Source organism: Mauremys reevesii, linkage group 13, assembly GCF_016161935.1.
Source record: "Mauremys reevesii isolate NIE-2019 linkage group 13, ASM1616193v1, whole genome shotgun sequence".
Classification (NCBI taxonomy): Eukaryota; Metazoa; Chordata; order Testudines; family Geoemydidae; genus Mauremys; species Mauremys reevesii.
In genome coordinates, this window is record NC_052635.1 from 39,344,370 (window position 1) to 39,358,731 (window position 14,362).

At 41.0% G+C, this 14,362-nt stretch overlaps 1 protein-coding gene across 2 annotated transcripts; it reads right to left on the reverse strand.

Annotated features, from left to right (window-relative positions):
- Positions 1-611: 611 nt before the first annotated feature.
- LOC120380505 (aurora kinase C-like) lies at positions 612-10,397 on the reverse strand. Of its 2 annotated transcripts, none has more exons than XM_039498249.1 (8): positions 10,339-10,397; positions 9,264-9,426; positions 7,965-8,022; positions 7,008-7,199; positions 5,229-5,367; positions 4,249-4,397; positions 3,031-3,205; positions 612-942 (listed from the first exon to the last, which is right to left on the reverse strand). In XM_039498249.1, the coding sequence occupies exons 2-8, from the start codon at positions 9,409-9,411 to the stop codon at positions 769-771; spliced, it is 1,035 nt and encodes a 344-aa protein (XP_039354183.1). In that variant the 5' UTR covers positions 9,412-9,426; positions 10,339-10,397; the 3' UTR covers positions 612-768. The 2 variants fall into 2 exon arrangements, with proteins under 2 accessions (XP_039354183.1, XP_039354181.1); XM_039498247.1 differs by having other exon boundaries at positions 10,303-10,392.
- Positions 10,398-14,362: the final 3,965 nt, after the last annotated feature.

A 14,362-nucleotide genomic window follows, 5' to 3' on the forward strand; every position in this document is an offset into this window, starting at 1 on the left:
AGGGAGGCGAGTGGGCTGCCTCTGGCCTACAGGCGCGCCGGGCCCAGCGTGGGAGGGAAGACAGGCCCCTTCAGCGTCGCACTGAGGCGGGAGGGGGTGCGCGCTGCAGTGTGAGGGACTCGCTCTTTACCACCAGCTCGGGCCCTGCGCTGCAGAGGGGGGCAGGCAGCACTTGTCCAGCCCCCTGTTTGCAGCACAGCTCGCTCGCCCTGCGACACAACCAACGCCACTGTCCTCTCGAGGCAGCGTTATGTGCAAACTAGAGGCAAGGAGTGGGGGGGGTTACCTATTGCAAAGTTAATGGACTCCACCGCACATGACGCATAGGTAAAGCTGGCAGTTACGATGGTTCATGTTAAGCAGGAAGGGGGTAGCTGCTCTCAAAGCTTATATCGAAACATCAGAGTGAACAGGGGGAGGGAAAGCACAATTATGAAATTAAGTTTATACAAAAAGCAAACTACTATAGTTAATGGCAGCACCTGCTTTATTTCTAAAAGTAAATTAACCCCTATCCATTTAAATATTACCTTCAGGACTGAAGCTATTTTCCCCACCACCTCTCAACCCTGAGCCTTAAGACTCCCACTAGTGTTTTTTTTCTTTCCAGCATCACAGAAAGTTCTCTACCTTAGTGTCTAATACTTCCCACTCCTATTCATTCTGATAAACTGAATCCTAACTGAATTAAAAAAAAATCCAGCCATCTCAAAAAAGCACACCTAGTCAATATTCCAGAGTGAGAGTATCTTCTCTTAAAGCACAAGTTTATTGTTCAGCTGCTTTATAAAGTGGTGGGAAAATCCTCCTTGAGTTCTTCTTAACCCATGGATGTTTTATTATTTCTTTGAGAGGGAGCCTCAAAGAGGGAATGCGCTTAAGTGTTTTTGAAATAAGGTCCTTGGCACCATCAGGCACCCATGTGGGAAATGTGAATTTAACCTTGAAATTAAAAAAAAAAAAGACAATATTAGTTCCACAAGGTAACAGCAGGTATGATGCAAGTACAATGAATCGTATAATATCACCTAGGAGCCTATGTCATGGACCAGGACCCCAGTGCACTAGGTGCTCTACAAACAGAATGAAGGGGCTGGGGGGAGATTTCTCTAGATAGCTTGCAAAGATTATCAAACTATATGACAAACTGACACAGGAGACAGCTTTGGTCAGCACAATAGACTATGGTCTCAGCACACTAGCCACCAAGCAGTTGTCAAGTTTTTTGTAGTCTTCACAGCTACAAAAAGTACTGCTTAATGGGTAATGAGTGATGTAACAATATTACCAAAGCCAGGTAATTCCATGATAATAAATTAGTGTCTTCAAAAAAAGACAACAGTCTTGCATTTTCGTAATTGACAGTTAAGATTTGGAATACATGTAAATCTGATAGCGTATAGCTGGGTTATAACTTATGATGACAACAACTGAATTTCAATGAAAAGTAAGATTTTGTGTGCTCCAGAATTACATTGTAACATCTCCTATACCAGATCATTGTCACAGCAGCCACAGAATAGATCGAATCACAAGAACTTTATCTGATATACGTCTAACTCTCATTAATGTGCAAAATAAGATCGATGTTTCTGGCATAATACACTTCCAATTATCTGCGATACAGTGTGCACATTAGAGTACCAGTCAAGGACACTAGCTGATAGTATTCACTAGAATAAATTGGTTGGCTGCTTAATTTTAAAGAGACCTTTTGTACTGAGCAGTGTGGAAGACAGAATTAATGAAGGAGAGTAATCTTCATTGAATAAGGCTAGTATTAGAACCAACTGGTACATTTTGTCCTATATCCCTAGTCTTCAATATATTTATCTACATTTGCTCATCCCCCTCCTCCACCATGTCAATTTTGCAGATAGAAAATAAAATTACAGACTCAGTCTTGCTCCCATTCAGATCAATGGCAAAATTCCAGTAGATTTGTACGGGTACAAGACAAGGCCCCAAATCTATATCCAAGATGATCCACTGTTTCAAATTAGGTAGTTTACATCTTGTCACCACTTTTCACCCTAAACTCTGTACAAAAAGGAGCAGCTGTCTGAAACACATCCAACACTAATTTAGAGTAACAGTTTTGCCATATGTATTGCCAGTTGAAGTGCCACAGTATGTTTGTGCTATTTTTAGTAACTAGATAGCACAATGGATGAATACTTCGGTAAAAGGGGAGTGCCTCGCATTACTATTTAAGGACTCTTGTTGATTTAAGAACGAGTCTATGTGCTCTGAAGGCATCTTTATCCAACCCTGCTCAACTACAGACTTTGAAGAGGGAAATGGTAACCAGGATTTTCTCATAATGAACAATGTTATTTTGACATTGTTCTGAAGATTTTAACTGGGAATGTCAGGGGTCCTAATGAATACAGAGATGGTATCAAACAGGATGCCCAGTTCTGTGTAATGCACTCTGACAGTGCTTTAACCAGTCATGTTTGATGTCAACAAAATCAAAACCCAAGCAGTGTCTGATTCTAAAGAAGAGAATTTATTGGCCTGGTTATCAGTGGTGCTGACAGTTGTGAGTTCCTAGTCTAATCTTTTATATGATTAGATTATTTGTAGGCTTCCCAGAAATTGATTTTTTATATAATTCAATAAGTAGCAAATGTTTAAGTTTTTCCATTTTTATCAATTTAAATTTTCACAGTTGCAGAAAATTATGGGAGGGTGGGAAATCAGAATTATTTAATGACAGATGGCAAGATTAAAAAAGTTAAATCTTTATAACCATTAAAACACAATTTGTCAACATCAGTCAAAATATACAAAGTAAATATCCTTAAAGCAGAAAGTTCTCAAGCAGCATTTTTCTTACTTTGCCTATCTGTAAACTTTGATCATCATCAATTAAGCTATTATTTCATTAGTTTGTGTGTACCATGAAATCAGCTTTCACTGATTAAAAAAAATCCTTCTGAGGCTAATTATTTGTTTGCCGGTGGGAGTAGATTTTCTTTGCTCTCAAAACCAAGTAACTTCTTCCATGGATTTAGGAAAGCTTACCTCTGCAATTCTTTTATATGTTTCATTGCGGGTGGGTGCTTCAAATGGCGCATACCCCACAAGACATTCAAAACACAGAACACCAACACACCAAACATCAACATTTTCATCATGGGTTCTCCCAACAATCATTTCTGGGGCAAGGTAATCTGTCGTGCCACAAAATGTTGTCCTCCTGTTTAAAAAAATAAATCACCAGTCATTTTGTTGCATTAAAATAAGGTAGAGTAAATTTATCAATAACTGATTTACTATGTACATCCATACCCAGTTTAGAACTTTAGGGGCCAGATTTGGACCCACTAGAATCTGAGCTGTTTTGAAGATCTTGCCCTAGGTAGGATGTCAGCTTTGTTGCCTAGGTGTGGGGAAAGTAGATTAGCTTCTGTCTCAATCCTAGGAAGTGCTTTACTTACCCAGCAATTAACCTTCTGACCAATTGAGGCCCAAACTTTCAAAATTGTGTATGCAAGCTGGGTGACTCCGGGCATACAATTTCTTAAGTTTCAGTCTAAAAGGAGTAGTTTTGACTGGGGACTAGACATAACTCCTGAAGCCAGAGATCTAGATTAGGTTGAACAGAAGCTACATGAGGGGTTTGGCTGCAGAGTCAAAAACATTCTCTTAGTACTTCATGAAAGACAAGAGGCACTTATATGGCTCCATGACAGTAATATTTCAGACTATAGTCTGTGTCGCAAGAATCTTTGGAAAAAAATAAAGATTCTAATACCTAAGAAAAGCCCTATGCATGGTTTTGCTTTCTTTCCTCAAAGTGCCAGTCAAAGCATAGAGATAGCCAGCCGTGAAGGAGAGCTTCTCTCAGCTGTTGGTCCTGGGGCTGCCGACAGACCTCCTCTCCGCTCATGCTGTCTCAAGGACCATGTAGTGGAAGCAAAGCAGGACACAAGGAACATACTTTTCATGCCTTTGTGGAGGCCCTGAGGATTCATTTCAGTGTTCAAGGGACCACACAACCTTGAACCAATCCTGCTCCTCCTTGCTCACCATCAGTGGTGTCACAATCCAGTGATTGTCCACAGTTCATTTCTTTGGAGACAATTATGTGGCATCAGTGAATCAAGACGAGAGAATTAGGATATTAGACAGATTTTACCAAAATGTTGTCAGTGGAGGAGCTGGAAATACAGGACAGTTGAATAGAGACTGAGTGCTTACAGTAATGGTCTTACCACTGAAAAGAGGAGTCAGACTCACTTGAGTGACGGAGCATGCACGGACCAGCCAAAGTCTGCTAACTTCAGTTCCCCTTTAAATCCTAGCAGGAGGTTTTCAGGCTTGATATCTCGGTGGATCACTTTCTGAGCATGGCAGTATATCAGAGCATCAGATATTTCTTCTACATACTGCAGAATGTGCCACACCCAAGAGAATAATACAGTCAAACACAGTTTATGTAGTGGTTTTCTATAGGAAATACGATTTAGCCATTTAGTAAGTTAAATACAAACCTTGTTATGGCTCAGCAGTGAGTGATTTGGTTTGATATTTACCATGGTTTGAGCATTGGCCTGCTAAATCCAGAGTTGTGAGCTCAGTCCTTGAGGGGGCCATTTAGGGATCAGGGCAAAAATCAGTACTTGGTCCTGCTAGTGAAGGCAGGGGGCTGGGCTTGATGACCTTTCATGGTCCCTTCCAGTTCTATGAGATAGGTATATCTCCATATATTTAGGAGGAGGGATAGCTCAGCTGTTTGAGCATTGACCTGCTAAACCAAGGGGTGTGAGTTCAATCCTGGAGGGGGCCATTTAGGGATCTGGGGTAAAAATAAATATGTCTGGGGATTGGTCCTGCTTTGAGCAGGGGGTTGGACTAGATGACCTCCTGAGGTCCCTTCCAACCCTGAGATTCTATGATTGTTTTGATATTACTTGTAAGAGTGGCTTAGAAAGCTAATGGTAGTACTATATAAAACTAGGGATGGATGTACTGAACCTTTGAAGATTAGAAAGAAGCCATGCCGCATCTTGGCAATTCCTGGCTTTATCCAGGAACTGGAACATTGGCAGTCACACAAGACACTTTGTGAGCAAGATATTTCCAACTAGTTTTACTTAGGCAAGATGATTTTTCTGCATACAAACTCAGCGTGTTATGTCTACAGTGCATACATTATTGTTCCAAGATGAGATTCCATTCCCCTTCACAAACATAAGCAGCATCAACACTTTACTCACCGTGGCAGTTCTAGTCTCCTCAAAATGCTCATGTTTTTGCAATTCTTTGTACAGCTCCCCTCCTGGAGCATATTCCAACATCAAGTAGATCCGTGTTCTGTCATGAAAGTAGTTATAAAATCTCAAAATATTTGGATGCCTAAAAAAAAGCCAGAAAGGTCATGTTTGGTAGCTGAAAATCAAACAAGTATCACAACACTGAAGCCAGATGTTAGGCTAGTTTCTTGATTCCCACCACCACATTCCTATTCAGTTGGATCAGGAGTGTTATGAAAGCTTGCACATGTGGGAAAATAATAATCCCATGGTTTAGTTGGTCTAGTGATGAATTAAATGGATCAGGTACGTAAAAAACAGACTATACATTACTAACAGAATGACAATAGGACAGCTGAAGTAAAGTAGCATTGGCTGCTGATTTAACAGGAGTAGAAGCCATGCTGTAGAAATGGTGCTTGTTATTTCAGAGGTCTGTGGGGGAAAAGGTTAGAGAATTCCCCCCAGGGTTAGTGTGATGGATTTGGAGCAGCTCTGTGACAATTTATGAATGCTGTATGTGACCTGGCTTTTGGCATGTTTACTGCACTGAGTTTATTTGATAATAGGATTGTCAGGAAATGCAGGAAGCCAGGACAATTGGCCAGATAACAGACTTTCAGCAAGCACCCAGAAATATGGACTTTAATGTTACTACTCCCACTCTTCTTGAGCTACCTGAACTGGTTTAACTAGGCTCAGAAAACACAGGAGAGCAATAAAACTTGGGGCTGGATAAAGAGTCACTCAAGAGAGGGAGGGTGAAGCCAGGCTCCAGAAGTTGAGTGTCTGGAATATTAGACCTGAGTATGGTCTCTGCTAAGGACGGCAAGCCTTTAAGGCAAGACAGATATGTAGGTAGCCCTTTTGTTGCTTTAACAAACTTTTGTCTTATGGTTTGTTCATGCTGTTAAGATTAAACTCTTTCCACTAGTCACAATCTCCCAAAAGGGAAGAATTGCAGGTATCCAACCCTACTTGGACCTATTGGGGTGAGCACAGACAATACACAGGGTACTGTCACCTAGGAGTTGGTGGGAGATGGGCACTAGGCCTAACACCTGAGGGGGTGAACTCAGCTCAGAGAAGGGCTCAGAGGCACAGTTAGCCTTGTAACTGTGGCAGTCAGGAATTAGGTTAGTCAGAAGCATGCTGAGATTGGCACAACTGAACCACGTTAGAAATCAAGACAGCAAGCTCAGCATCTCCGCTTTCCCAATGAGATCCTCTTTAGTTCACAACTGAACAGTGATCAGAATTAGGACCCTCAAGATTCTAGCCTTAAGTAGACAACTGAAAAAGGCAATGGAACAATTTCTTGGGGGCGTGGGTGGAGAGTGAGGCCCACCAGCAGCACACCATTTTGTTTGCTGTATATTTCTTAGAGGATAGCAATGATCTGTGTAGTTTGTAGGGATAGATCTCAGAGATTTTCCTCACCCACATGACAGACTAATGAGGGCACTTCTACCTTCTTTCCCACCTCTCAAGTTCACCAATTAGGTTAAGTTGTTTTGAAGTAAGGTAATCACGTTTTCCACTTCTCTGTATCTCCAAAAAGGCAACCCAGAAGACTGGCTCCAGTTTGTTGAGCTTGCCACTAGGGTGGTCTAGAATGAACTGCTGTCTGGCTTTTGCTAAAATGGAGGGTGCGAAGACTAAGTCAGCCAGGGATACCAGCATTCCTCAGACTGCAAGTTCCACTCCCTTGTTATTTTATTTACTTTCAGCACAGGTTCTTACCTGAGATGACTCAGAATTTCTATCTCTCTTCGGAGCTGGTACTCCAGTTGTGATTTCTCGAGGGCAGACTTGAAGATGACTTTTAGGGCTAGGATGAAGTGGGTATTTTGTTCACGAGCCAAATAAACGGCTCCAAATCTACCTTTCCCAAGTGGCCGCCCAATTTCAAAGTCATCAATGCACCACATTTTCCTGCATGCAGAATAAGAATCGGTATTAAATTATAACATTAGTAATTCCCAGTAATGGAGAAATATCAGTCAAATTCAATCTTAGTGTAAAACAGATGTCACTGCACTTGCTTAGCCCTATCATGAGGGTGTCAGTATATTTCAATATGTTTAAGTTTCCTATTTACTACATTTAGATATTTGATAGAATATAAGTGAATGGGTAGACAAAGTTACTGAAGACAGCCAACGCAGCCTAAAACAGAGCCTTTCCCCAGTGTAAGCCCTCCATGCTAAAATAGTCCTACTATTTTAGCAAAGTAAATGTGTATAAATAAAGTCTTGGTAGACTCAATTCTAATTACCAAGTTACTGAAAAAATAGGGCTCAGGTTATCAAGGTCATACATGCACCTGTATGTTCAGTTGTGCTTAATTTGCATATGCAAATGGACAGCTGGATACTTGACTGCCCATGTGTGCTCACATCTGCCATGATTTCACATACAAGTGTCTGCACTTTTGCATATGCACATTTCTGAAAAATCTAGGCCTTAAATACTATTCTCTACAATGTAAGATATAGTTCTAAATATCTTAGGGGAAAGGCCCTTTAAATATCTGTATCTTTTAAACCCAACTCAGGAAATTGGCAAGACAATTCTTACACAGAAAAAAAAGCTAGTAGTTTTGTAGTATCTAGAGGTTTGGGATGATCTGGAGACTTCTACAGCAAACAATATTAATGCTCCAGAAGCAGCATACTGAGATATTTTCTGAATAGTTACCTGGCCAGCTGAGAAACAGAAGTACATTTGGTGTCCATTTTTGAATCATTTTCCTTGTCTGTAAAACAAATGCATCAGCTTTAGAACAGAAATTGTGTCTTTTTAGCTGTAGCTTGTAGAGTGGACCTGAGAGCTTTTGGATGGATGAATGGGGGAAGGAAGTCTTCACTGAGTAGGAATTCTACAATGAAAACAGCCCTAGGAATGTTTGGACATAGTGTTAGACATCACGTCACCCATTAATTGTGGTGGCAATAAAGTGCAATTTAAAACAATAGGATGAAGATGGAAGGGGTGGGTGAGTAATGACCAGAGCCCAGAGGAAAACACCGATTGCTATCTCATGATGGAAGGGGACTGAAGAAGCTGGCATACCCAGGCAACTCTTGCATCCTTGAATATGAAGATGATCACTGAAACTACCAGCATGTTTAATGTAAGAGTCAAGGGGGAATATCAGACTGTCCTTAAAGGCAAATTGCACCTAATTTTATTAATCAGTCTAAAGGTGTCTGGCGCACAATAAGCATCAATTATCTCTGGGCCAGTTTCTGCCTCTTGGTACATGGAGCTCCAGTTGACTAGGAATAAACACTCCATTAAAAAAGTTTCAAAGGCTCATTTGTATCTTTGTAGAAGGTCCTGTGTCTTTTGTACCATTAAATACTGAGTTCTTTTTAAGGCTGAACTGCCCTTTATGTAATACTGACATTTGTATTGTTTCTGCATTTCTTTATAAATGAAGAGACCATGAACTGGGAAGCAACACTTCTTTGCTCAGGAACTCATTGAAACCGAGTTATTGACAGGGTGGAGCAGCCTAACCTTGCCTGGTTTGTTGTAGTTCAGCTAGGCTACTTTTGACCACCTGAAAAAGCACCATTATTTCAGTTACTTCTGCTGTTGTCACCTGGCTTACAGGATTTTTTTAAGCAAAGAAAGCATTTCACAAGCTTCTTGGTGCACATAAACTCCTTAACAGTGGAAGTTATAGGACTAGTGCCTACATCTGAAGCTTTCAGAGCCAGTCAAGTCTCAACCAGATTTTTAATAGAAGTAGAGAATCCTATTTCACCCTCACACCACCAAAGAAGTCACTGGCCAAATAACTGCTGGATTACTCCTTGACCAATTTCAGCTCCACTACCCTGACTCTATATTTTTTTGAAGTTATGGTTGAAATTGTAAGCAGTTCTTTGACAAGTGGGTGACCCCTTCAGGATGTCTGGGAACTGGAAAATTCTCATCTCCACATAACCTGTGGGATGAGTCCAGCTATGGTTTGAGTAAGTAACATACCCTTAGACTCTGATCCTGCTTTGGCTTTGCTTGTGATATTCTTGATTGTTGGAGAAGACGGCCCCTTACAGGAAAACACTGAAATGCAGGAACTACTCAAATGTTTTCTCATGTTCTTCTGGTCCACATCTGAGCTGCTTACAGTCATTGGCTTTGGAGACAACTTCAACAGTGAAAATCCAAGAGACAAGAACACCATGAGGTTAGATTAAAAATTCTTTGGGACAGGGACTATCTTTTTTCTTCTGTGTCTGTATAGTCCACTGCTTTCTTCACCTGGCTATTCTCCATTTCCCCTCTGATTTAAATGCCTGCCACTGCCCAACCCCTACCCTAACATCTCACTTTCAGGAAGTTTCCTATTAGCATGGATATAATGGAGTAAGAGGATGAAACTAGACTTCTTTAGCCTCCATGCTGTTCTCAGGAGTGGTTACTGATTTTGGGTACCTAATTTTAGAACAGCCCCAATTTTTCTGCACCCTCCCTCTGAAAATTAGGCCCTTTTAAAGTGTCCCAAGCTGAGTACCTATAATCACATTGAAATCTTAGGCTATCCTTTGCAAGCTGCTATGTTCCTCCATTAGTCATCATGAGCATGTAGCAATTTTACCCAATCACTTACACCTGGTAAGATAGACCAGATCTCATTTAATCAGACACATGCATTTCACAAGAGCTGAGGCTTTAACAAGAAAATAGGCACAACAGTCACACATAAATCTGCTCTAACAAGCACTTTATAGATATCAAATGGACCAAAGCTTGGCCAGAAACTAAGCTGCACTTCTGCAGTTTTAGGTAGACAAGTTATTATTTAAGAACATTTTGTAAGAGAGTGCCCAAAGACATTAAAACCTTCTACATGAGTATTTTAGGATTCATTAACATATATACTAAGTGAATACTAAGTTTTATTTCCAATACAATAGCAAAATACACCTATATTAAAAAATGGATGCCCACAATTAAGGGTTTTTGTTTATTCCAGGACCCTTGATAACTTTCTAATGAAACAGCTAAAGTAAAATAAATAGACCAGATTGGCAGCACTCCATTGGATCTCCATTCTGACCTTCAGTAGATTCTACTCCATAGACCACCCCCTCTCTCCCACCCTCACCAGCTAGCATTGGAAACACAAATTAGTTCTAAAAGCACCCTTTATATAGAAGGCCAGGGTCATGTGACACTCCTTAGGCCTTAAAGTCAGACTCCCCACATCTGATTTCTAAACTGTGAAACTGAGGCACAGAGAGAAGCAGTGACTTGCCCAGGGTCACACAGTAAGTCAATCACAGAGCCAGAAAAAGGATCCAAATCTTGTTCCAGGCTTGTGCCTAATGTTAATATAATATAGTTAGATTTAGAAATGGGCCAAGGAATGGACAGCGCTTTAGGGAAGATTGCTTTGATTTATTACAGAGCAATACATTACAGATCATTACACACATGCTTTGAATCAACACACAACTTAATGCACTATATAAACCTAAATAAAGGCAGAGAAATTCCTTTTCTGATGAATGAATTAATATTTTGCAAAGTGCTTTGGGAATCAGTGTGACAGGTTAAAAGCTACTGTATCACTCCCTTAGCAATGGACCAAAGCCCTGAATCTCAGCATCTCAAGCAGTGTAGGGGTAGGGTTGGAATCTGAACCCAGAACTAGTTCTCAGTTTTGAGGCCAGCCCTGAGTTCTACAGTCTCAAATCCCAATTCTAAACTTTAAGGAATCAGAATCCAGTCCTGGATTTGAATGTCACAGTTCATCCCTCACTCTAGGACAGGCAAACCCATGACATCCAAACTGAAAATCCCAGTATCTGTTGATGCCTGGGCACATTTCTAATCACAATTATATTTATATATCAGTGTTAGGCAGCAACTGCCTGGGAGTGAGGAGACCCTGTTCCTGTCTCTGCTACTGATTCATGGTGCGACCTTTGTCAACTAACTTTCTTTCTTTGTGCCTCAGTTTCTCCACCTGCAAAATGGGGATAATGATTCTTACCCATCTTTGCAAAATGCTTTGAGCTCTACAGGTGAAATAAGTGTTATGATTATAATTAAATGTAGTGGTTTCTCCAAGTGGTCACAACTGGGAAATATGACAAACCGGAATTACCTGGGGAAAGACACCTCTCCAGGGGCCAGTTATAGACTACCTTGTGTATATATGTTAAGGTCTTGGCCCTGCAAACACTTGTGCACACACTTGAATAGTCCAGTTGAAATCAATGAGACTGCTCCTAAGCTTAAAATGAAAAATGTGCTTAAATTTTTGCAGGGTCAGGATCTAAGTGCTGTAATTTTAGATAATTTATTTTTTTTAAATATTATTTTTCAGTCCTGGGCAAATTAATTGCAGTATTAACAATCTTCATGATTTTATCACAAACCTTGTGATATTTAATGTTTTTTTCTCAAAGCTCCAACTTCTGGAGATGTTATTTCATGAGAAGCTCAGGGGTGGGCTTTGTTTTGCTTAAGCAAGTTTCTGTTCTTCACAGTTGCAGGGAAAGGCCAGAAGACACAACCCGAATGCACTCTAAAGCGCAGAAATCAAAAGAATGTCACATTGATCATTTGTTAAAAATCCCATGATTTCTAAGACTATCTCATGATTCTTCTGGCCCTAATTCATGATTTTTGCCTGCCTTGGTTAGCAGTACAGAAATTGCTCCACATAACATAGTAAATATTGGCAAAACAGTTTTAAAAAAATGCATTCGAAGAACAACATTTGTAAGGCTACCATGAACTGAAAACACTAAAACAATATTTCCTTTCAACTTGAAGTGGCTTACACCTGAGCTACAAAGCCCATCTTTTCATAAGGACGTTGAGTAGGCTGTGGGGTAAGATGGAGATATGTATGGGCAGTCCTTTGTTTATGTGAGCTCATTTTTAATTTATGGAATAGGTGCCCAGAGCACTGGATGGGCAATTGTAGTTGTATTTGGTACATATAAATCAATACGGATACCAATCCATTGCTATGTAATCAAGCCATCTATTTCCAGCATTGCTAGAGCACCTATCCTCACAGCATTTAAGCACCTATATGGAGCCTGCAGACTGTTGGAAGCTAAATCTTTCCTATCAAATATAAGCTTCTAACAAGTGAGAACATTAAACATAAGTTTAATAAGAGAGTCTATATTTGGGTCCCTGCTCCTGATTGCACATCACCTTTATGAGCAGCAATGTTAATACTGAGTGAAAATCATCAAAGTTGCAAGGAATCTTCTCAGCTCTTCAGCTGAGCTGGAATTTTGCATGGAAAATCCTTCACTTCTTCAAACCCATGGTGCTGGCCCTGACACTGAGCACTGCTGTTCTTTGTATCTGCATTCTGTGTTGAGGGAGCCTGAATGCCAAGCCAAAACGTTCTGTGGAGGAGAGAGGCTACCTAGACAAAAGAGGATGGCAGAGGGCTAGATCTTCTTCAGCTCGTAGCACAGTATTGTTTTCTGAAACAATGCACTGTGTCCTGGTTCATGGGCCGTATTTACTCAGAGAAACACAGTCAACTACAGGGTCACTTGTGTAATTCATAAAGCTTTGTTCTCTACTTTGGGATGGGGTCACCCAGCAAACAGCCTGTCTTACTGCACAATTGTATTTTTCATTCGTGACAGGGGTTGTCCTCTGTCTCCACCTGGCATTAAGCAGCTGGCACTAGAGTTCCAGCACTCAGCAGTGGGTTTTGTTATTTGCTGTTCACAAATGGGAGAGCTACTAGAAAGGTACTGGAAATGGGAGAAAGTACAGGAGTTAGGTAGCAGACATCAGGGGCGGCTCCAGGCCCCAGCACGCCAAGTGCGTGCTTGGGGCGGCAAGCTGTGGGGGGCGCTCTGCCGGTCGCCGGGAGGGCGGCAGTCGGCTCCGGTGGACCTCCCGCAGGCGTCCCTGCGGAGGGTCCGCTGGTCCCACGGCTCCAGTGGAGCATGCACAGGCACGTCTGCGGGAGGTCCACCGGAGCTGTGGGACCGGCGACCGGCAGAGCGCCCCCTGCGGCGTGCCGCCGTGCTTGGGGTGGCGAAATGGCTAGAGCCGCCCCGGCGGACATATATTAAACAGATATTGATCACCTGAGTGATAGATTCCTTCCATGTCAGGTATCTGTGGTGCTACAAATGCCGGATTTCTGAACAGATATATAGAGATACATTTCATTAAAAATGATACTAAAAGAATGTTATTTAGGTTTCAATGTCAAGAATTCAAAAGTTAGGAAATGCCAGATTTAGTATTGCCTCTTGTGTCCAGCCTGTGCACTGAATGAGGCAGGAGTCCCATGGGAAAAAACAGTATATGATCATGTCATTGACGACAGCATCACAATGTAAACGCATAGTAGGGCTGAACAAATGTTGGACACAGGTGTTAAGGCTTAATTTAGTTTCTGAAGCACACTACAGTCAAAACGTGCTATAGAACGTAGTGTCATTACTGTTTCTTATGCTGTTCTTGTTTATTGCTCTTTACTGGCTCGAATGTCTGATGTTGGTTTGGCACATGTAAACACATATAAAACCTCAAGCATTACTCAGTCATTGAGGACTTTGTTTTATTGACATAGTTTCAGTTTATTAAAATGTAATATATTTAACAAAGTATAACTTAGCACTGTAATAGTGCTTTACATATCCAAAGCATTGTACAGATATTAACCACTGAATCTTCCCTCTAATCTAAAATGGTTTCATGATATAGTTAATTAGACATTTGGTCTTCCTAACGGCATAGAGAGTACACTTATAAAGTTCCCAAGCTGGGAGGGGTTGCAAGTGCTTTGGAGGATAGAATTAAAATTCAAATGATCAGGACAAACTGGAGAAATGGTCTGAAGGAAACAGGTTGAAATTCATTAAGGAAAAATGCAAGGTACTCCACTTAGGAAGGAACAATCAGTTGCACACATACAAAATGGAAATGACTGTGGAAGGAGTACTGCGGAAAAGGATCTAGGGGTCACAGTGGATCATAAGCTAAACATGAGTCATCAGTGTAAACACTGTTGCAAAAAAAAAAAAAAAGCGAACATCATTCTGGGCTGTATTAGCAGGAGTGTTGTAAGCAAGACAGGAGAA

Bases quoted from the DNA above. Each gene is read 5' to 3' on its own strand.
- LOC120380505 (XM_039498247.1), bottom strand. From the start codon at position 10,332: ATGGAGATCCAATGGAGTGCTGCCAATCTG. The intron at 5,368-7,007 runs GTAAGAACCTGT...GCTTTTTTTTAG, and splicing joins GAAATTCTGAGTCATCTCAG to GCATCCAAATATTTTGAGAT. The intron at 3,206-4,248 runs GTGAGTCTGACT...TTTTTTAAACAG, and splicing joins GTGCATGCTCCGTCACTCAA to GAGGACAACATTTTGTGGCA.